At 45.4% G+C, this 23,789-nt stretch overlaps 1 protein-coding gene across 5 annotated transcripts in view; it reads right to left on the bottom strand.

Moving 5' to 3' along the window:
- SLC9A5 (solute carrier family 9 member A5) overlaps nucleotides 1–23,789 on the bottom strand; it is a 120,003-nt gene that overhangs the window by 37,164 nt on the left and 59,050 nt on the right. For all 5 annotated transcript variants that reach the window (XM_072117147.1, XM_072117143.1, XM_072117145.1 and 2 more), the window contains one exon: nucleotides 17,991–18,193. In XM_072117147.1, coding sequence (XP_071973248.1) covers nucleotides 17,991–18,193 — 203 coding nt within the window. The remainder of the gene's footprint in view (nucleotides 1–17,990; nucleotides 18,194–23,789) is intronic.

Below are 23,789 nucleotides of genomic sequence, written 5' to 3'. Positions count from 1 at the left end.
AGATTATAAAACTATGCAAAATGGAGGTCAATGTCTACCTACTACAAAACAAGTTGCATTAAGCAGAGCCACCACAAGCTGAGCCCACATTAATATATTGTATTATCTGGTCATAACCCTTACTAGTGAATGACAGCTTATACCCTTTGAGCCCATTTGGGTGAGAACAAATTTCTTAAAGATGTGAATGCCTGACGCCTACACTACCAGCTGTCATTAACCCTTTCCATAGTTATACTCAGAACCAACTCTGCCTCTTGAAAAGGGCCGTCTAGAACATAAACCCAGCAGTAAAAGCGCTAACAACAGATTGCTTTTAATAATAAGTGAATCACGTCAGGGGATTCAGATGTAAATAATAGGACAATTAGGGGCAGACCTAATTTACTATTCCCATTTACAAAGATGCAATGAATGATGTGTCTGGGGTACAGGACTGTGGTGCAGCTGATGTATACGAGGCAGTTAGTGAATAATAAAGCACATTACACAGACATAGGACAATGTATAAGTGAATTATATCCTGAAGAGAAACTAATGGACATGTCACATTATCATTTTAACCTAATGTAACCTGTCACCCATTAAAGGGTCCCTCCATTCTTATGTAAATAAAATGTAATCAATGTTATAAGTATACTTTGTTTTTCAGTTTTACTTGCTGTAACTCAACAGGGATATTCAAGAGGCAAAAATCCATGTGGAACTAATACTCAAAGATGATGGTTTTGTTGCAAATCCAGAATAATCTTCACAACTGCATACAATTTCCTGCAGCCCTAATAATTTGCTACCTCATATCAGTGCACATAGTTTGGTGCACTATTGAACATGGTGGGCCACATTTATCAAAAACTGCACAATGTGGTGGGTGCGACAGATTCATGAATTGTGGTGCATGTTCTTCATGAATCTGGCGCCCCCTGCACTGTGGTGCACTTTGTTCATGCTGCACAATTGTGGCACACTTTGAACAGAATTGTGGCGCACGGTCTGACTAAGCACCAACACACCCCTTTAGGTGCACATTTTTTCTGTCTTGTTGGGTACAGTGTGGCTGCAACACAAAACTGGACACTTTATAAATACATGTGCAAGCAGTTTTCACGTTTATTCTAGTGCAAAGTCAGACAGAAAATCTAGTATTATCTAGTACTACTACTAGTATTACTACTAGTATTATCTGGTATTAGTTAGTGCGTTTTCAGATTGTATAAACCTGCATTTTTGAAAACGCATGCGTTTTGTCCGGTTTTCCGAATTTGCGCAATTCAAAACAGACAAAAACGCATGCGTTTTTAAAGCGCACTAACTAAAAACGGCCCAAAAACGGGCAAAAAAATGCCATGTTTGACATCACCCTTAGTCATAAAACACAATTTCATTTGTCGTATGGAGAAACTGTGCAGTTCATCTGCAGCCAGACTTTGATTTCACTAACTGGTCTTGAGGGTATGGTCAAACGTTCCACTGACATTGCATTTTGAAACACAATGCAATTGGAACGGGGAGGGGCCGGTGCCGATTGCATATGTGTTTCAGAGGAAACACGTTTGATCGGTAAAAATCTCCACGTGTTTTACATTGCTTACATGCAAAACATGTGGTGCTAGCAGCCTCATAGTCTCTGTGTTCTGCTTACCAACAACAGACAGCTGCTGATTCAGGGCAGATTCCGAAGTGGTGTTTTTGTCGCATTTTTAAAAACAGTGTCACATTTTTAAATGCATCTAAAACACAAGTGTGAGGGGCTTTGACCAAAACGCGTATGCATTTCCCATTTCATGGGAAACGCATATGCATTTTGGTCAAACCCCCTTCCACTTGTGCTTTAGATGCATTTAAAAATGTGACAAAAACGTTCGGGATTCGTCTCAGGGTGTTTTCACACATTCAGTTTTTCAGATGCAGTTTTGAAGCCAAAAGCAGGTGTGGAACATAATGGGGGTCATTTACTAAGGGCCCGAATCACGTTTTTTCCGGTGGGTTACCCGAATCTTTCGTTTTGCACCGATTTTCCCTGAATTGCCCCGGGTTTTTGGCGCACGAGATCAGATTGTGGCGCATCAGCGCCGGCGTGCACGCGACGGAAACCGGGGGCCGTGGAAACCCAACGGATTCGGATAAAAACCGCCACATTTTTTTAAAAAAAGTGTCGCTTGACACGCGCTTTCCTTCAACCGGCCTGGCTTGGTGAACTTCAGTGCACTCCAACGGAATTCAGCGCAGCAGCGACACCTGGTGGACATCGGGGAAACTACCTTAGTAAATACCCGAATCCTCCACACAACGCGCCGCTGGATCGCGAATGGACCGGGTAAGTAAATCTGCCCCAATGTGTGAAAACATATCACTGAAATTGCTACTCTTTTTTTTCACTCTGGTCCTGGTATGGAGATCAAAAACTGCATCAGAAGAACTGAACGTCTGATTGTACCCTCAGTGCCTCTGCAGTTACACCTATATCCTCCATATCAAGTAAATATAGTGTGTGGAATTTGATAATGTATATACTGTATGGCTGTAATGTACATACCTGTGTGCTAGCATGTGCTTATGTATACTGTATATATTTACGGTATGGAAGATAATGGCCACACTACCCGGAGTAGAGACGCACTATTCCAAGGCGCCCACACTGCATTCCTTCCTGTAACTCTACTGGCCTATGTGTTTGATAAAGGCTGTTACACCAGCCAAAAACATTCCAAGCATTTTGGCCATATTCCTTAATAAAAACCTATTTCTGCATATTGGTGTGCTTGGATTACATTTTCTACGTAATCATTGAGAAGTGTTATGCTCCAGGAATAGCAGGTAGCCAGCTTATACCCAGGATCGTAGAATCAATGGGCTTGTTTATAAGCCCATAGAAAGAAATGGGAACATAGGCTAGCTGTACAGGTATTTATCAAAGTTGCTAATTTTTTGTGTAACTAACTTCCAGTCCAGAGGCAGGGGTAGACAAGGGGTAACTTAAACATTTGAGACTTTTGTGTGACTTTTCAGACAAAAGTCTCACATGCATTATTTATCAACCACTAAGGGTCCATTCACACGCGGTATGCCCACCCGCCGTGTGCTGGAGTGGAGGAGGAGGTGGCCCCTCCTCCCTCCATTTAGAATAGCGGCGCACGGCCGCACACACACGTAAAGATAGAGCATGCTCTATCTTTTTGCGGCGTGCAGCCCGGATCGGTGCCACACATGTGTGGCACCGTATCCCGGCCGTGCCGCTAATGCCGTCTATGGGGACGTACACGCGGCCGCAAATTTGCGGCCGCATGTACGTCCCCGCAGACGGCCATGTGAATGTGCCCTAAGATAAATAAGGCAAGCCCAAAACCTTACAAAAAAATCCCAAAACCAAGACAAACGTTTCCAGACTTAAGATAAATGTCCTCCTAGGTAAAGATATCTGTCGGGAGCTCTGAGAGCTACCTGATACTCCATCTCCCCGCTCCTTTCTCCACTTGAAGCCACCAGTCAGTGGCTATAGAAGGAAACAGTAGACAGCCCAGGCAGATAAAGGGTGGACCAGCAGTGGCTAGGAAGGAACTGAGAATCAAGGAAGGCTGCAGCTCTACAGGGAAATACATGCTTATATAATTATTTGCTAAAAAAATGAAAGTGACACAGGCTTTATCACCTTTATTTACAGAGGAAATATGTATACAAGCATGGTCCTAACTGCATCGCTTTATTTCCACACTAAACCAATATGATAGGCCGCCGCCTGACACACGCTGATGCAAGCCAATTCATAGTTGTACCCAATTATGTAGCATCATTATAAATCCTCCAACATTATTTGCGTGCTGGGGAGATAGAGGGGCCATTTTTGAGACATGACCTGTTGCCCAAAAGCCCTAGAATCTGCCCTGACTATACCCCAACATTTTCCCTGTGGTTTCATTGGACTTAAGCAGCAAAACATTTTCTGCAACAGCAGTCTAAATATTTTTACAAATGGCAAACTAATGAGCAAGAGTTTCATTTGTCTGATGAATAAATCTTTTTTGCAACATAAAACATGGTAAATTATCATGAGCTCATTAGTCTATGTGAAATGGGTCTGCAGGTAATAACCAGTAGAACTGGACTGTGGAAGAACGACTGCAGCAGTCAGGGTAAATGCTGATCTATGCATTGTATTGTCAATCAGCGAGTGTCAAACTTAGGGCTCTTTCACATTGGCATTGTTTTTACATCCGTGGTTCAGTGATTTCCACAGATGCATCACAAAGCCATTGATTTCTACGGGTATTTTTATATTGGCTTGTATTTTCAATGATCATTTGTCCATTGAAAATTAATAAACATGTTCTATTTTTTCACTAATGCGGATCATGAAAGACAATAGAAGTCTGTGGGTCCGCAAAAAACGTATACAACATCCGTTTGCTAGGTGTGATGTTTTCAAAACAATGTTAAACCTTCATTTTTTAGGTTGGTTTGGTTTTAATAGCTCAAATAAATGTGACATTTTAATAATTATTTTCAATAAAGAGGATCTGGCTACATTTATATGTTGAGCAGAAAAACACAAATTATGGTACTAATGGAACTCTGAAATAACAGTACAAAAAATATCTACAAAATAATAACAAGGTTTGTATATGAAAATTTCAGGACTAAATTATTTTGCCACATATAGACTGGTTCTGATAACCACATGTACTGTGCTGCAAATTGCTGCAGGTCTACAGTTCATACTGGTCTTACAAGAAATTTACTACAACCATTAGTAAATCCATAGTATCAGATAATCTGATGCCTAGAGAAAGTATTTTACTAATTTTTTGTGTTGTCTCCCATCTGTACTATTGAAACCTTGTAAAATAATACAGGCTGCCATCTAGTGGAAATGCTGTTAAAATGCAAGACCTATGAATGCTTTATGGGGAATTGATTGCTGTGCCACTCAGTATGTAGTCTGTACAATATTTTGGAAAATGTAACAAACTTTGACAGTCTGGTGCATATACATGTTCAGTACAGAAATAATCACTTGCATATTAAGATTCAGTTAATTTATTTTAGCTGAACTGCAAAGGGCACAAAAGATATGTTAAAAAGGAAAATCGTCACCAGAAATTGACCTAATAAACCACTACCTGTTTGTTATCAAGAAACATAACATTTTCCAGATCATGTTTCTTTCATGGCCCAGGTTGGTGACATCATCCAGAAAATCAATTTAGAAGCAAGTAAAATAGTTGTATAAAGTCAAGGAGGTGGATAGGTCATAACTAGAGATGAGCGAACACTAAAATGCTCGGGTACTCGTTATTCGAGACGAACTTTTCCCGATGCTCGAGTGCTCGTCTCGAATAACGAACCCCATTGAAGTCAATGGGAGACTCGAGCATTTTTCAAGGGGACCAAGGCTCTGCACAGGGAAGCTTGGCCAAACACCTGGGAACCTCAGAAAAGGATGGAAACACCACGGAAATGGACAGGAAACAGCAGGGGCAGCATGCATGGATGCCTCTGAGGCTGCCTAATCGCACCATTATGCCAAAATTATGGGCAACAGCATGGCCATGACAGAGTGACAGAATGAAGCTAGATAGCATCTAAAACATCCAATAATTGACCCTGACACTATAGGGGACGGCACGCAGAGGCAGCGGCAGCAGGCTAGAGAGTGGCATGGCGACATACCCTAATTGGACTCAGGCTTCAAACCAATGGGTGTCAGAGAGGAACCAAAGGAGGTGAGCAAGAAGCGCTCAAATAATATCGGTACATGATAAAAGTTTGCCAGTATATTTTGTGGATTACACAGCAGGGTGGCGACAAAGTTAACATGGAAGCCATGAAAACAACCCAAAATTCTGCCTGACACAGCTCGTTTGATAGGGGACCATGTATGCTTACAGTTCATGCCAGTCGCTGCACTGGCTGCCAGTCTCCTTTCGAATACAGTTTAAAATAATAATAACCCTCATCCATAAAGCTCTGTATAATGCTGCACCCCCCTACCTCTCCTCTCTTATCTCAGTCTATCGCCCAACCCGTGCTCTTAGATCCGCCAGTGATCTTAGATTAACCTCTACCCTAGTGCGGACCTCCCACTCGCGTCTCCAAGACTTCTCTAGAGCTGCACCAATTCTATGGAATGCTCTGCCCCGGACTATCAGACTAATACCTAACCTCCAAAGTTTCAAACGTGCTCTTAAAACCCATTTCTTTAGGCAAGCCTATAACACTCATTAACTGCATGAAGTTTTAACTCTTCTACTAACCCATCCTGTGTCGTCCTCCCATCTGTTATCCAGCAACCAACAGGCACCAGACTTCTCTGCAGTCCCATTCACCCTGGACCTGGTATATAAGATGACGGCTGAGTGGTTCAAGCGACAGCAATTCCATTTATTATATTTTTTTCTATTCCCTAAGAAGAATGGCTTGACCATTAAATATTCTTTTACCTCGTGTTACCCCATCATCTTCATAAACCGTAAGCTCTGGCGAGCAGGGACCTCACTCCTGTTGTTCCATACAAATGTTGTGCTCTGTTACATTACATTTGTATTTGTTTCCTATGATTTGTAAAGCGCTACAGAATATGATGACGCTATATAAATAAAGATTATTATTATTATTATTATGGAGGCAGTGAACTAGTAGTAGATTAAAGGTGCTGCAACTATGTTAGTTGGATCTTGGGATGGAGCTGGCGCTCTGCAGCCAGGCGAGCTTTCGCCAATCCAAGCCCCTGTCTCTAGGCTACTCCCCAAACAGCACTTCTAAGAACCTTTTGTATAAGATCAAGTGTAGTAGCGTTCTTATAAGTTTAGGATATGGCGGGTGAGGGGAATGTAAACAGATGCGCAAGAAGCGCTGAAATAATATCCCTAAATGGTAAAAGTTTGCAAGTATATTTTGTGGATTACACAGCAGGGTGGCGACAAAGTTAACAACTTTGATGTGGAATGCCCTGTAATAGCTCTTGGGCGGTGTGCCTTTTATCGCCTAGGCTCAGCAGTTTCAGCACCGCCTGCTGTCGCTTAGCGACGGCACTGCTGCTGTGCCTAGAGCTACCGACTGATGGCGCCATGCCCACGGATGGTAATTCGGAGGAGGAGGAGGTGGAGGAGGGGTGGGAGGAGGTATAGTAGGCCTTTGAGACCTGGACCGAGGTAGGCCCCGCAATTCTCTGCGTCGGCAGTATATGACCAGCCCCAGGGTCAGACTCGGTCCCAGCCTGCACCAAGTTAAGTGTAGTAGCGTTCTTATAAGTTTGGGATATGGCGGGTGAGGGGAATGTAAACAGATGCGCAAGAAGCGCATGATGCGCATGGAGCTGGCGCTCCGCTGCCAGGCGAGCTTTCGCCAATCCAAGCCCCTGTCTCTAGGCTACTCCCCAAACAGCACTTCTAAGAACCTTTTGTATAAGATCAAGTGTAGTAGCGTTCTTATAAGTTTAGGATATGCCGGGTGAGGGGAATGTAAACAGATGCGCAAGAAGCGCTGAAATAATATCCCTAAATGGTAAAAGTTTGCCAGTATATTTTGTGGATAACACAGCAGGGTGGCGACAAAGTTAACAACTTTGATGTGGAATCCATGAAAACAACCCAAATTTCTGCCTGACACACCTCGTTTGATAAAGGGACGATGTATGGAGGCAGCTATATGGACGACTTTTGGAGGTAGCAATGGAGACAACGTGTGGAGGCTGCTATGGAGAAAATTTAATTTGGATAGTGCCTGTATGTGGCAGTCCCAAACATTTTTCAAACCAGAGGAGCAGGTAGGTGGCCCTCCAGTAAAATGGAATAGATTGAGTGCCTGTATGTGGCAGTCCCAAAAATTTTTCAAACCAGAGGAGCAGGTAGGTGGCCCTCCAGTAAAATGGAATAGATTGAGTGCCTGTATGTGGCAGTCCCAAAAATTTTTTAAAACAGAGGACCGGGTAGGTGGCCCTCCAGAAAAATGGAATAGATTGAGTGCCTGTATGTGGCAGTCCCAAAAATTTTTCAAACCAGAGGAGCAGGTAGGTGGCCCTCCAGTAAAATGGAATAGATTGAGTGCCTGTATGTGGCAGTCCCAAAAATTTTTCAAACCAGAGGAGCAGGTAGGTGGCCCTCCAGTAAAATGGAATAGATTGAGTGCCTGTATGTGGCACTCACAAAAATTGTTTCAAACAGAGGACCGGGTAGGTGGCCCTCCAGAAAAATTAAATGCATGAAGTACTATAGCAAGAGCCAGTGGGTCCTGTCAAAAAATAGCCATTTTCCTCTGCTTTACTGTACAAAGAGGAGGAGAAGGAGGAAAATGAGGAGGAGGAGGAGTGGATCAATTATTCAGGTTGAGCTTCCTTCACCTGGTGGAGATTGGAAATTCTGAGAAATCCAGCCTTTATTCATTTTAATAAGCGTCAGCCTGTCAGCGCTGTCAGTCGACAGGCGTGTACGCTTATCGGTGATGATGCCACCAGCTGCACTGAAAACCCGCTCGGACAAGACGCTAGCGGCAGGGCAGGCAAGAACCTCCAAGGCGTACAGCGCCAGTTCGTGCCACATGTCCAGCTTTGAAACCCAGTAGTTGTAGGGAGCTGTGTGATCATTTAGGACGATGGTATGGTCAGCTACGTACTCCCTCACCATCTTTCTGTAAAGATCAGCCCTACTCTGCCGAGACTGGGGACAGGTGACAGTGTCTTGCTGGGGTGACATAAAGCTGGCAAAAGCCTTGTAAAGCGTACCCTTGCCAGTGCTGGACAAGCTGCCTGCTCGCCTACTCTCCCTCGCTACTTGTCCCGCAGAACTACGCACTCTGCCGCTAGCGCTGTCAGAAGGGAAATACTGTTTCAGCTTGTGCACCAGGGCCTGCTGGTATTCATGCATTCTCACACTCCTTTCCTCTGCAGGGATGAGAGTGGGAAGATTTTGCTTGTACCGTGGGTCCAGGAGAGTGAACACCCAGTAATCGGTGCTGGAATAAATTCTTTGAACGCGAGGGTCACGGGATAGGCAGCCTAGCATGAAATCTGCCATATGCGCCAGAGTACCAACGCGTAAGAATTCACTCCCCTCACTGGCCTGACTGTCCATTTCTTCCTCCTCCAACTCCTCCAACTCCTCTTCTTCTGCCCATACACGCTGAACAGTGAAGGACTCAACAATGGTCCCCTCTTGTGTCTTGCCAACATTCTCCTCCTCTTCCTCCTCATCCTCCTCCACCTCCACCTCCTCCGATATGCGCTGAGAAACAGACCTGAGGGTGCTTTGGCTATCAACAAGGGAATATTCTTCCCCTGTCTCTTGTGACGAGCGCAAAGCTTCCGACTTCATGCTGACCAGAGAGTTTTTCAACAGGCCAAGCAGCGGGATGGTGAGGCTGATGATGGCGGCATCACCACTGACCATCTGTGTTGACTCCTCAAAGTTACTCAGCACCTGACAGATATCAGACATCCACGTCCACTCCTCATTGTAGACTTGAGGAAGCTGACTGACCTGACTACCAGTTCTGGTGGAAGTTGACATCTGGCAGTCTACAATCGCTCTGCGCTGCTGGTAAACTCTGGATAACATGGTCAGTGTTGAATTCCACCTCGTGGGCACGTCGCACAACAGTCGGTGAGCGGGCAGTTGGAGGCGGCGCTGCGCTGCCCTGAGAGTGGCAGCATCTGGGCTGGACTTCCTGAAATGCGCACAGATGCGGCGCACCTTCGTGAGCAAATCAGACAGATTGGGGTATGTCTTGAGGAAACGCTGAACTATCAGATTTAACACATGGGCCAGGCATGGCACATGTGTCAGTCTGCCGAGTTGCAGAGCCGCCACCAGGTTACGGCCGTTGTCACACACAACCATTCCCGGCTTGAGGTTCAGCGGTGCCAGCCACAGATCAGTCTGCGCCGTGATGCCCTGTAATAGCTCTTGGGCGGTGTGCCTTTTGTCGCCTAGGCTCAGCAGTTTGAGCACCGCCTGCTGTCGCTTAGCGACGGCACTGCTGCTGTGCCTAGAGCTACCGACTGATGGCGCCGTGCCCACGGATGGTAGTTCGGAGGAGGAGGTGGAGGAGGAGTGGGAGGAGGAGGAGGCATAGTAGGCCTGAAAAACCTGGACCGAGGTAGGCCCCGCAATCCTCGGCGTCGGCAGTATATGAGCAGCCCCAGGGTCAGACTCGGTCCCAGCCTCCACCAAGTTAACCCAATGTGCCGTCAGCGATACATAGTGGCCCTGCCCGGCAGCACTCGTCCACGTGTCCGTGGTCAGGTGGACCTTGTCAGAAACGGCGTTGGTCAGGGCACGGATGATGTTGTCTGACACGTGCTGGTGCAGGGCTGGGACGGCACATCGGGAAAAGTAGTGGCGGCTGGGGACCGAATACCGAGGGGCGGCCGCCGCCATGAGGTTGCGAAAGGCCTCGGTCTCTACTAGCCTATAGGGCAGCATCTCCAGGCTAAGCAATCTGGAGATGTGCACATTAAGGGCTTGGGCGTGCGGGTGGGTTGCACTATATTTGCGTTTCCGCTCCAGCGTCTGGGGTATGGAGAGCTGAACGCTGGTGGATGCTGTGGAGGATCGTGGAGGCGACGATGGGGTTTTTGTGGCAGGGTCCTGGGCAGGGGGCTGACTAGCAGCTGACACAGGGGAAGGAGCAGTGGTGTGCACGGCCGGAGGTGAACGGGCTTGTTGCCACTGAGTGGGGTGTTTAGCATTCATATGCCTGCGCATACTGGTGGTAGTTAAGCTAGTAGTGGTGGAACCCCTGCTGAGCCTGGTTTGGCAAATGTTGCACACCACAGTCCGTCGGTCATCCGGTGTTTCCTTAAAGAACCTCCAGACTTCTGAAGATCTAGCCCTCGCCGCAAGAGCCCTCGCCACGGGAGCTTCACTAGTTGACACATTTGGCGCTGATGCACCAGCTCTGGCCCTGCCTCTCCGTCTGGCCCCACCACTGCCTCTTCCAACCTGTTCTGGTCGAGGACTCTCCTCCGTCTCAGAAGCACTGTGTTCACCCGGCCTCTCAACCCAGCTTGGGTCTGTCACCTCATCATCCTCCGAGCCCTCAGTCTGCTCCCCCCTCGGACTTCCTGCCCTGACAACAACTTCCCCACTGTCTGACAACCGTGTCTCCTCATCGTCGGACACCTCTTTACACACTTCCACTACGTCAAGAAGGTCATCATCAACCACAGACTGTGACTGGTGGAAAACCTGGGCATCGGAAAATTGCTCAGCAGCAACCGGACAAGTGGTTTGTGACTGTGGGAAGGGTCCAGAAAACAGTTCCTCAGAGTATGCCGGTTCAAATGCCAAATTTTCCTGGGAGGGGGCAGACTGGGGGGGAGGAGGCTGAGGTGCAGGAGCTGGAGGAGTGGCGATTTCGGTGACATGGGTGGACTGCGTGGAAGACTGACTGGCGGTGGACAAATTGCTCGAAGCATTGTCAGCAATCCACGACATCACCTGTTCGCACTGTTCTGGCCTCAACAGTGCTCTACCACGAGTCCCAGTAACTTCAGACATGAACCTAGGGAGTGTAGCTCTGCGGCGTTCCCCTGCTCCCTCATCAGCAGGTGGTGTCTCACCCCGCCCAGGACCACGGCCTCTGACCCCTGCAGTAGTTGGACGCCCACGCCCACGTCCCCGCCCTCGTCCTCTACCCCTAGCCCTCGGGTTAAACATTTTTAAAATGAGAGTTATAATTTTTTTTTTTTTTTAACTTTTTTTGGGTTTTTTTTGTGTTTTTTGTTTTTTTTTGTGTTTTTTGATTTTTTTTTGTGTTTTTTGTTTTTTTTTGAGTTTTTAAAACCAAACAATGCTATCCTATTGCTATGGCTATTTTCTAGCCAAGTATCAAAGCACACTACTATGCCAGATGAGATGACACTGAGTTAGTGCCTAATTGAAATCCAACCCCTACTAAATTTTCCCACTTCGGTCTTTGCTATGGATATGTGCGTCACTAAGCGCAGAACACAGCGGTCGCAAGTCTCACTACAAATTGCTCAGAATTGGCTAGTACATGCACTGCAGAAAGTAGAGCCACCAGCAGATCAACCAGAAATCAAATATATAGAACGCTACTGTAGGCGTAAGTAAGCTCTTTGTATTCTCCTATGGCTATTTTCTAGCCAAGTATCAAAGCACACTACTATGCCAGATGAGATGACACTGAGTTAGTGCCTAATTGAAATCCAACCCCTACTAAATTTTCCCACTTCGGTCTTTGCTATGGATATGTGCGTCACTAAGCGCAGAACACAGCGGTCGCAAGTCTCACTACAAATTGCTCAGAATTGGCTAGTACATGCACTGCAGAAAGTACAGCCACCAGCAGATCAACCAGAAATCAAATATATAGAACGCTACTGTAGGCGTAAGTAAGCTCTTTGTATTCTCCTATGGCTATTTTCTAGCCAAGTATCAAAGCACACTACTATGCCAGATGAGATGACACTGAGTTAGTGCCTAATTGAAATCCAACCCCTACTAAATTTTCCCACTTCGGTCTTTGCTATGGATATGTGCGTCACTAAGCGCAGAACACAGCGGTCGCAAGTCTCACTACAAATTGCTCAGAATTGGCTAGTACATGCACTGCAGAAAGTACAGCCACCAGCAGATCAACCAGAAATCAAATATATAGAACGCTACTGTAGGCGTAAGTAAGCTCTTTGTATTCTCCTATGGCTATTTTCTAGCCAAGTATCAAAGCACACTACTATGCCAGATGAGATGACACTGAGTTAGTGCCTAATTGAAATCCAACCCCTACTAAATTTTCCCACTTCGGTCTTTGCTATTCATATGTGTGCCACTAAGAGCTAAACACAACGGTAGCAAGTCCCCCTGCTAATTCCTCACAAAATGGTACTAGATGCAAATTAAAATAAAAAAAGTAGAACGTTATTGTAGCCCTAAGAAGGGCTGTTGGGTTCTTTGAGAATCACTCCTGCCTAACAGTAAGCTAATAGAACACCCTAACGCTTTCCCTGACCAGCAGCAGCTCTCTCCCTAGCGGCATCCAGACACAGAATGATCCGAGCAGCGCGGGCAGCGGCTAGTCTATCCCAGGGTCACCTGATCTGGCCAGCCAACCACTGCTATCGACGTGTAAGGGTACCACGTCATGCTGGGTGGAGTGCAGAGTCTCCTGGCTTGTGATTGGCTCTGTTTCTGGCCGCCAAAAAGCAAAACGGCGGGAGCTGCCATTTTCTCGAGCGGGCGAAGTATTCGTCCGAGCAACGAGCAGTTTCGAGTACCCTAATGCTCGACCGAGCATCAAGCTCGGACGAGCATGTTCGCTCATCTCTAGTCATAACTGAAGTCAAGTTGAGTTATGAAGATGAAAAGACTGCTGGACTGCAAGTATGTATACTGAATGTATATGGTGTATACATTAGTGTATATGCTGTATTTACAAATATAATATATGTTTGTATGTGTATGAACAGTGTGCATGCGCATGTTTATAGGGTTACTTTAATGTATGTACATGATGTATACATACTGTACGTGCATGTATACAGAGGGTCACTGTACTGTATGTGTGTGTTACCTGATGTGTATATACTGTATGTGCGTTGTAGATGCAGCTAGCTTTATGTATTGCAAGTGGGAGAATGTTCAGCAAGAAAGTGGCAGAGTTATTATTTGATCTAAGGCATGTCATGGTAGAAATGAGGTCTAGGACACGAGACCAAAAAAGTCACCAAGGGGGACACTCTCACCAAATGTGGGTCATTGTTCCGGACACCTGTCTACATTTCCAATATTCATTGGGGCACAAGGGGTAAATCCTGTGAAGCCTGACAGTTGTCCAGTACCACTGTGAGAGTACTTTAAAGTTAGTCTCCTGAGCTTTATCGGATATTGAGAGTCTACGGTATAACTCAAAAGATTTGGACCACTTCTCCTCACTAAACATCCTTTCAGAGTTCTAATTCCAAGCTTTAGCATAAGGCAATTCTGACGTGGCCCATCTTTCCAATAGTAGGTCATAAGTCAATTTAGAAGCACACAACTGTTAAAAAGGGAAGTGGTGGAGATTCAGTTTACTTTTATGGGTACTGTAAAAATGTTACTATTGAGTATATTCCCACCTTGTTTTTGAACAGGGCTAGCCCGCTGCTGCATCGTCCAGAGGTGCGAGAACCGAGTCTCTAAGGAGTCGTGCAAAAGTCAGCTTTGAGTTCTGACGTAAAAGAGCTAAAAAATCGGAATCTCATCCTAGGGGAAAATCCAGATTGTCCACTATAGAGGTAATCGCCCAGTCTGCAGTAAATAACCGCATGGCCTCTCCAGTACGTCTAAGTATTTTCAGGGCCTAGGAAGTCACATAGGGCTGTTTGGCCAACTGATGGTCATGTGTTATCTATGTTGGTGACCAAGGAAGACTGGTCAGAGGGACAGGAGAAAGGGAACTATCCAGTCACACCCACTGTTTACCAGTGTTAGCATGGAACCAATCCAAAACCCATGCTAGGACAGCCGCCACATATTTCCTTTAAAATCAGGCAGACCCAAACCCTTTTGCAGCTTTGGGTTAGTCAGGGTTGGTCAGATGAAGTAGTTCTCAGTGTACTGTAGTTTACCAAAGACCTGTCCAGGGAGAGCTAACTGAATAGTTTTTTTGTTTGAGTCATTTTTATACAGCTCAGGCGACCCATCCAAGTTAATTGTTTGGAGGCCCAGTTACATGGAGCAGGTTCTTCAAGTCACCCTGCAGCTTCTGTAAGAAGCCTATAATTTCGTGAGAATGTGGTGGCTAAGTCAACTGGAATACGAATTCCCACGTCGACAAGGTCTTTACATTTTAAAAATCAAGGCCTATCCCTATGATGACACTCTTTGTAATGTTTATTTTATGATTATTTAAAAACCATAGGTATTTAATGTCTCCACTAGAGAAGGGAGCAATGTTATGGGATTTGTTATGTACAGTAGGCCATCGTCCGCAAATGCCAAGTTTTTATAGGTATAGCCAACCACTCAAACCCCCCGAAATAAAGTCTTTGGAGCGGATGCCCACCAACAAATGGATCATGCATATCACATCTCTTGGTCTAGAGGGGTTTGCACTCCTTGCTCTAAGAGTTCTATGAGCCCAGTCCATTTCAATAGGAGTGTTAAGCAGTCTGGAAGCATTTTACATATTCCTGTGAAATTAGCAACAAGATTTGATTGGTGAATCGATTCTGGGAAGCCGTAAATCTTAATATTGTGGCGGCGGTTTCTGTTTTTAATATCGTCTAAGTGTTAACAAGATGATGCTGCTGGACCACCAGCACTTAAATTTTTTTTTATGTAAATCAATGACCACAGAGGACATTTCTCTCTTAAACGCTTCAAGATCTGCTACACTCTCCTGTAGATTGTCAATGTCATCCTGCACCACTTGTAGATCTAGATTTCAAGCTTGTTTCAGTACAGTGCAAGATTATCCATATCCCTCTTAGAATGGAGGAGGCCTAAGAGAGCATGTAACGCAGGATGTCCCTTTAACCCTTTCACGACCCGTGACGTAATAGCACGTCACGGGTCGGCCGCGGGTGCATGGAGAGGGCTCACGCGCTGAGCCCTCTCCATAGCCGGTAAGTCTTTGCTGCATATTGCAGCAAAGGCTTACCGGTAACACCCGCGATCGGTGCCAGCACCGATCGCGGGTGTTTTCCCGCTGATCGCCGCCGGCAAAGGTGCCGGCGGCTTCAAAAGGATTGCGGCGCATGGGCGCCGCCATCTTTTCGAGGATCGCCGCTCCCCGTGACGTCATCGGGAGCGGCGATCCGTCGCCATGGTAACCTCGGGTCTCAAGAATCCCCATATACTGCCATACTGTAGTATGGCAGTATATGATAGGATCGTACAGACAACCTAGGGTTAAAGTACCCTAGGGAGTCTGAAAAATACTAAAAATAAAAATAAAAAAAAGTTAAAAAAAAAAATTATAATAAAAAAACCTAAAAACTCAAATCACCCCCCTTTCCCTAGAACTGATATAAATATAAATAAACAGTAAAAATCATAAACACATCAGGTATCGCCGCGTCCGAAAATGCCCGATCTATCAAAATATGATAACGGTTCTTCACTGCGTTTAATCCCGTAACGGAAAATCGCGCCCAAAGTCGAAAATGGCACTTTTTTGTCATTTAAAATTTTTTTAAAATTCTATAAAAAGTGATCACAAGGTCGTACAGTCCTAAAATTGATAACATTGTAAACGACATCAAAATCCGCAAAAAAGGACACCACCCACAGCTCTGAAAACCAAAGTATAAAAAAGTTATTAGCGCCAGAAATGGCAAAATCCCCCAAAAAATTTTTGTACAGGAGGTTTTAATTTTTTTAAATGTATGAAAACATTATAAAACCTATACAAATTTGGTATCCCCGTAATCGCACAGACCCAAAGAATAAAGTAGATATGTCATTTGGGGCTCACAGTGAAATCCGTAAGATCCAAGCCCACAAGAAGACGGCACAAATGCGTTTTTTAACCAATTTCACTGCATTTGGAATTTTTTTCCCGCTTCCCAGTACACGGCATGGAATATTCAATACCATCTCTATGAAGTGCAATTTGTTACGCAGAAAATAAGCCATCACACAGCTCTGTACATGGAAAAATAAAAAAGTTATGGATTTTTGATCATGGGGAGTAAAAAATGAAAATGAAAAAACAAAAAAGGGCAAGGTCCTGAAAGGGTTAAGGTAAGAGCAGCTAGAGGAGGGAGGTCAGGGGGCATTGCTGTGTGATGATCAGCATTTGGCTCTACAGTGGAGGCTGATGCCCCTGCAATAGAACATGAAATGGGAGCTTGTGGTGAAAAGGTGGAAGCCTCAGCACTGAGAGGCGACATATGTGGTGGCAAAATGGCATCAGTGCAGCTGCATAGCAACTGCTTTGACAAGGGACAGTGGCTTGTTTAACATCTCTCGGCTCCCATAGCTGTTGTATGGAGCTCTGCCATACCTGTCTGGTGATGCTGCGGAGAGGAGGGACCCCCCACGCTTGGAGGCTGCTGGACATGCGGTCCAGTGACGTTCCTGGAGTAGAGCGAAATAGTTGCTGATTGGTGTGGATGACACCGATCTGCTCTGGAGCCATTTAGAAGCCCAATACCAGATTAAAATAATAAAAAAGAGAAGGCTGATCTGTTCTGTAGTTTTATTGTCAAATTTTTCCATTAAAATTCTGTATAAGAATCCAAATTCTTGTCTCTTGTGCAGATGTTACAATAACCCTAATGCTAGGGTTGCATTATGGGTAAATATTGTGTTTTTTTGCAAACACTGCATGCTGTGTTTGATTTTCACTAAATGTGCCATTGTCCATTTAGGAAAAACATCTCCACTTTTCTTATCTGCTCAGAATTCTTTTTTTTTCAGATGCAACTGAACTCGAGTAGTGTTCCCATTTTTTTTTTTTTTTAAAGAATAGGTTTTCTACTTGAAAAACCTTTCAAAAGACCAAAATTATTCAGTCTTTTTCTATTTGTATTCTCATGAACCTGAACATTTTTGCACTTCCTCTATCCATTGCACAGACTGACCTTTGAGGAAATTTGCGGGTATGTCCACAGTACCATATGTACACAGCAACTCCACCAGCAGAATAGTGAGTGCAGCTCTGGCGTGTAATACTTAATGTAACTCAATAATAAAAGTAAAGCAACTTGGAAGCAGTTTTGAAGTATAATGCAAGATGTTACTCAGGATGAATACAGGATAAATATCTACACAGTGGCTGAAGCAGGGGAATAGAGAATTTATTTGGAGTATTATAGATGCAATACCTGTAACACAGGATCGAACCAAGATAAGTAATGTACTCTAGACTGTACGTTCTTTATGTCCAATCAGTAGTATATATAATCTGTAGGTGAGCTGTATAATTAATAAGAAGCAGGCATTCCCTGTGAGAACTTTGGTATGTTTTCTATGCTTTCACTTATCCTTTTTCAATGGTATCAAACTTAAAAAAAAAACAAACAAAAAAAAAAACTATGTTTTACCTACCTGAAATATAACAGTAAAAAACACAACCACGATTGTAGTTGCCACAAAGTAGTCTTTAGCTTTCACTTTGCTCCCATCTAACAAGATGACCAAAGCAAAGGCAACTGCACCCCGAAGGCCACCATATGACATCACAACTTGGTCGATCTTGTCCAGTGGGAGTAGTCTAAAGTGGTTTAAAACGCAAGTCTGTAGCACAACACCTAGAATATAAAATGTGTTTATTTCACTAATGTGTTTATTTTAGTTATTGCCATCCAATTTTTTAAGCGGCTACCCCTAACATCACCACAATATTATCTATCTAAGGCTACATTCACACTGCCGTTGCCCGCCGTATCGTAGTATGGCAGCGCTGCTCACCCCCGCCCCTCTCCATAAAGGAATATGGCACACAGCGAGAAAGATGTCCTATCTTTTCCCGTAGGGCGCTGTGCGCCCATTGCCTTCTATGGGGGACGTATATAGGCCGTATATACATCGGCAGTATATATGTCCCCCATACGGCAGTGTGAATGTAGCCTTTAGACTGTAAAATACTCCAGAGTCACAATGTTCCTGTTTGCTAATGGAAAAATTCAGCAAGCCTGTTGACAAAGATCTTATGATAGCTTAGCTACACACCTAATATAAGAAGACATTTGTAAGCTATGTTCAGACATTAAAGGGAAACTGTCACCACATTTTTAGAAATACAGCCAGTGACAGGTTCCCATAGAGCCCTATTGACTAAATGACACCCTTCTTTTAGCTAAAAATTGTTTCCCTCACATCCCCATAAATCAACTTTATCTTACCTGGCATCAGAGGGTCCATGTCCCATTCCTTTTCTTAGCATGTCATGTGACCAGGGTGATGTCATCTAAGGTAGTTTACCCAGTTGAATTTGCAGTGTCTACCGAATGTATGCATCTGAGCACATGCATTCACAGCATGACTCCATGGAGAATGGGGAGGAGTAGAATAACATGGAGGCATACTGTGATTTGATGTGATCAGATACATAAGTGGGGTAGACATTGCAAATGTAACAGGACCTTAGATATCAACCTGGTCACATGACATGAAGTGCCCAATGATGACACCAAACTCTCTCTCTCAATGTTTCACACAGCAGCAACATCCCAGGCTAGTCAACCAGGAACTAGGAGGCAGGGCAGTGCAAGTAAAATTTAACATGCACGACTCACTTAGGTCCCATGCCCACAAACATGTGTCTGCCGTGCTGCTCGCCTCCACCCTTCTCCATAGAAAATTCTAGCCGCACGGTAAAAGATAGTGCATGGTCTATCTTTTTTCGGCTATGGCTTGTTGTGCCATAGCTGTCTATGGGGGACGTATGTCCATCCGCAATCTTGCTGTACATACGTTGCCCCGACGGTCGTTTGCATGGGGCCTTAGTGTGATTGGAATCAGGTGAGGTGCGTATAAGTTTACAAATGAGCAATGTTTTTAATGAAGTATTTATTTTGGGTGTGATAATTTGACTGGCAGGTCCACTTTAAAGGGACTGACCAGGGTAACATAGCATGGAGCTGAAAGTAGCTGTTTCTGAATCTCTGTAGTGAGTGGGAGACTCCCACCAATTGATGGGCTATAATAGTAATTCCAAAACAACCACATTAAAAAGAAGGGAATGAAGCCTACAGAAGAGTGAAATGAGTTGTAGAATGCAAAACATGCAGTAATTAAGAAATGTCTATTATGTGACTCCAGTGTTATGTACAACTGATAAAAGATGTTATGAACATCTCACCAATTTACTAGGTTAATATATTTGTAAAGGTGCTATTGACATGAAATTCTCACCAGATGGCGGTAACAACTCATCCAATCCACACTGACAGAGAAATACGTCCAGCACCAACGTGATAGATGTCCAAACTCTTAGAGGTTAAAATGAATGTATAAACTATATGGCTAAGTAAGCTAGGTAAGTATTAAATGTGTACCTAGGAAGGAAAGGACTGTGGGCAGTACCTTGTCACCGAGTTTATACATGTGACAATAACAACTAAGACATGGATGTTTCAGAGGATTTTTTTCACCTTGCTATTGCAGTAGATGTAACGTGCGTTTTCAAGAAAAATTAGTGTGACACCACCCATTTTATATTATTGAATGCACAATTTGTAAACTGAAATATGTGGGTAGCACACAAAGGAAAATGAAGTAAAAGGATAAGTTAGCATCTGTCAGACATAGAAAAAAAAGTATAGGTATGTCAGGTGCTTCACAGCACTTAGTTGAGAAGTGTTAACAGATTCATGAAGAAAGTGAACCCCAATTCATAAATCAGGCACACTCCACAGGCAAACTACACATAAGGGCATATTTATCATATGCTTCCGCCTCTTGCTGTATCGGGGCGGAAGGCTGCAAAGCATTTATCCTACTCCAGGCAGGGCCTGGCGTAGAAAAAAACGCAGCCGGCGACTTTTCACATATGAAAAGTGCCGCTCGGCCGTCCGCCCCCCCGCCTTCTCGCCTCACTGGCGTGAAGGTGGCGGATTGGGGCAAATAATCGCAAGTGCTAGCAATAAGCAGGGCCGGATTATAGGCGGGGCTCCTGGGGCTCGAGCCCCGGGGCCCCAACCAGCTCCCCCCAGGGGGCCCCCACCAAATCGCGTTCCCCAGTCCCTGACTCCTCAGCCGCCACCTCCCTTAGTCTTCCGCCCAACCCCGGCACAGGTGACTGCCTCCCCGCATATCCTCCTGCATGGCCTCCCCGCCCACCTGTCCACCCCCTGGCACAGGTTACTTCCTCCCTGTTCTTCAGCTGCATGGCAGAGCCGTCTGCCACCTGCCCGCCCATCCTGATGCATTGCCAGGCATCCCCGCCCGCTCGGAATCCCGCTTGCGCTCCCCCCCCCCCCGCCGAAACAAGCAGCCTTAACATGCATCCCCCCGCCACCACCCCCCCTGCCCGAACAAGCAGCCATCCTCCGCATCCACCCGCCATCCCCCCGCCCGAACATTCAGCCGTCCTCCGCTCCCCCCTCCTCCACCGCCGGAACATTCACCCGTCCTCTGCATCCCCGCGCACCCACAACCGCTTCCCCCCCGCCGGAACATTCAGCCGTCCTCCGCTCAAAGCGCCCCCCCCCCCCCCCCCCGCCGGAACATTCAGCCGTCCTCTGCATCCCTGTGCACCCACAACCACACACCCCCTCTTGGGACCTTCAGCCGCCCTCCGCTACGTGGGCATACCAACCCCCCGCCCCCCGGAACATTCAGCTGTCCTCCGCTTCCCCCCGCCGTGCACCCCCCCCATGGAACAATCAGCCATCCGCCGCCTATACCGCCCCCCCGGAACCAGCAGTCGCCAACTGCCCACCGCCCCCGCGCCGCCGGAGCAGGAATAACAAACGACTCCCCCCTCCCGTCCCAAGAAGCAACCGACAGAACCCCCCCAAAAAGCACCCCACGAACACCCTCCTGACGGGACAGCCGTTCACCCTAAAAGGGTAAGTATACATTACATATTCATTTATCTGTGTGTATTTATGATGTATATTGTGTGTATATATGTATATACTGTGTATATGTGTATATATGCATCTACTGTCTATATATTTATATACTGTGTATATATGATTCTACTGTGTATTTAAAGTTTATATTTGTATATACTGTCTATATGTGTATATACTGTGTATATACTATGTATATATGCATCTATTGTCTATATATGTATATACTGTGTATATATTGTGTATATATATATGTATATATTGTGTATATATGTATATACTGTGTATGTGTGTATATACTGTGTATATACAGTGTATATGTGTATATACTGTGTATATACAGTGTATATACAGTGTATATGTGTATATACTGTGTATATACAGTGTATATGTGTATATACTATGTATATATGCAGCTAGTGCATATATGTGTATGTATGCATCTACTGTGTATATGTGTATATACTGTGTATATATGTAAATATTGTGTATAGATGAATATACTGTATTTATACACGCATATATTTGTATAAGCATATATATGTGCACATTTAAATATATGCATATATATGTATATATGATGTATGTTTATGTTTATATGCTGTGTATATGGTATGTATGTATATGCTCTGTATACTGAATATGTGTGTATTTCCCGTATGTGTGTGAAAATGCTGTATATACTGAATGTGTCTGTATTTGCTGTATGTGTGTATATTCTGTATGTATATGCAGCATGTGTGTATATGGTGTTTTTATACTACATGTATATGTATATATGGTCAGTGTATACTGTATGTGTGTATATATATATGTGTATGCCGTATGTGTGATGTATATATACTGTATGTGTGTATATACAGTTATGAGTTTGTGTATACTCTGTGTATTAGTGTATAAATGTATATGGGTACATAAATGTGTGTGTATACTTGTATATATATGGGCGCAAGCATACGAGTGTAGAACTTTATGTGTATATAAAGGTGTGAATATATCAGTGTATAAATGTGTGTAATTGTATAAACTGCGGGACTGCATGTCTGGGGTGGGCTGAGGTGTATGTTAAATGGGACTGCATATCTGGTAGGGGTGAAGATGTGTTAATGGGGGTGAGGCGGCTGGGTGTAGCTGTGTGACTGGGGGCGAGGCAGCTGTGTGTAGCTGTGTTACTGGGGGCAAGGCAGCTGTGCATAGCTGTGTTACTGGGGATGAGGCGGCTGTGTGTAGCTGTCTTACTGGGGGCGAGGCGGCTGTATGTAGCTGTGTTACTGGGGATGAGGCGGCTGTATGTAGCTGTGTTACTAGGGATGAGGCGGCTGTATTTAGCTGTGTTACTGGGGGCGAGGCGGCTGTATATAGCTGTGTTACTGGGAATGAGGCGGCTGTATGTGACTGGGCGAGGCGGCTGTATGTAGCTGTGTTACTGGGGGTGAGGCGGCTGTGCGTAGCTGTGTTACTGTTGATGAGGCGGTTGTATGTAGCGGTGTTACTGGGGATGAGGCATCTGTATGTAGCTGTGTTACTATGGATGAGGCGGCTGTATGTGGCTGGGCGAGGCGGCTGTATGTGGCTGGGCGAGGCGGCTGTATGTAGCTGTGTTACTGGGGGCGAGGCGGCTGTATGTAGCTGTGTTACTGGAGATGAGGCGGCTGTATGTAGCTGTGTTACTGGGGGTGAGGTGGCTGTATGTAGCTGTGTTACTGGGGGCGAGGCGGCTGTATGTAGCTGTGTTACTGGGGGTGAGGCGGCTGTATGTAGCTGTGTTACTGGGGGTGAGGCGGCTGTGTGTAGCTGTGTTACTGGGGTGAGGCGGCTGTATGTAGCTGTGTTATTGGGGGTTAGGCGGCTGTATGTAGCTGTGTTACTGGGGGTGAGGCGGCTGTGTGTAGCTGTGTTACTGGGGGTGAGGCGGCTGTAGGTAGCTGTGTTACTGGGGGTGAGGCGGCTGTAGGTAGCTGTGTTACTGGGGGTGAGGCGGCTGTGTGTAGCTGTGTTACTGGGGGTGAGGTGGCTGTATGTAGCTGTGTTACTGGGGGTGAGGGGGCTGTATGTAGCTGTGTTACTGGGGGCGATGCGGATGTATGTAGCTGTGTTACTGTGGCGAGGCGGATGTATGTAGCTGTCTTACCTTGCATGAGGTGGCTGTGTGTAGCTGTGTTACTGGGGGCGAGGCGGCTGTATGTAGCTGTGTTACTGGGGATGAAGCGGCTGTATGTAGCTGTGTTACTGGGGATGAGGCGGCTGTATGTAGCTGTGTTACTAGGGATAAGGTGGCTGTATGTAGCTGTGTTACTAGGGGTGAGGCGGCTGTATGTAGCTGTGT

The sequence above is a fragment of the Engystomops pustulosus genome, chromosome 7 (assembly GCF_040894005.1).
Source record: "Engystomops pustulosus chromosome 7, aEngPut4.maternal, whole genome shotgun sequence".
Classification (NCBI taxonomy): domain Eukaryota; kingdom Metazoa; phylum Chordata; class Amphibia; order Anura; family Leptodactylidae; genus Engystomops; species Engystomops pustulosus.
The sequence above is the reverse complement of the archived record's forward strand: the minus strand, read 5'-3'. Positions and strand labels throughout refer to the sequence as shown.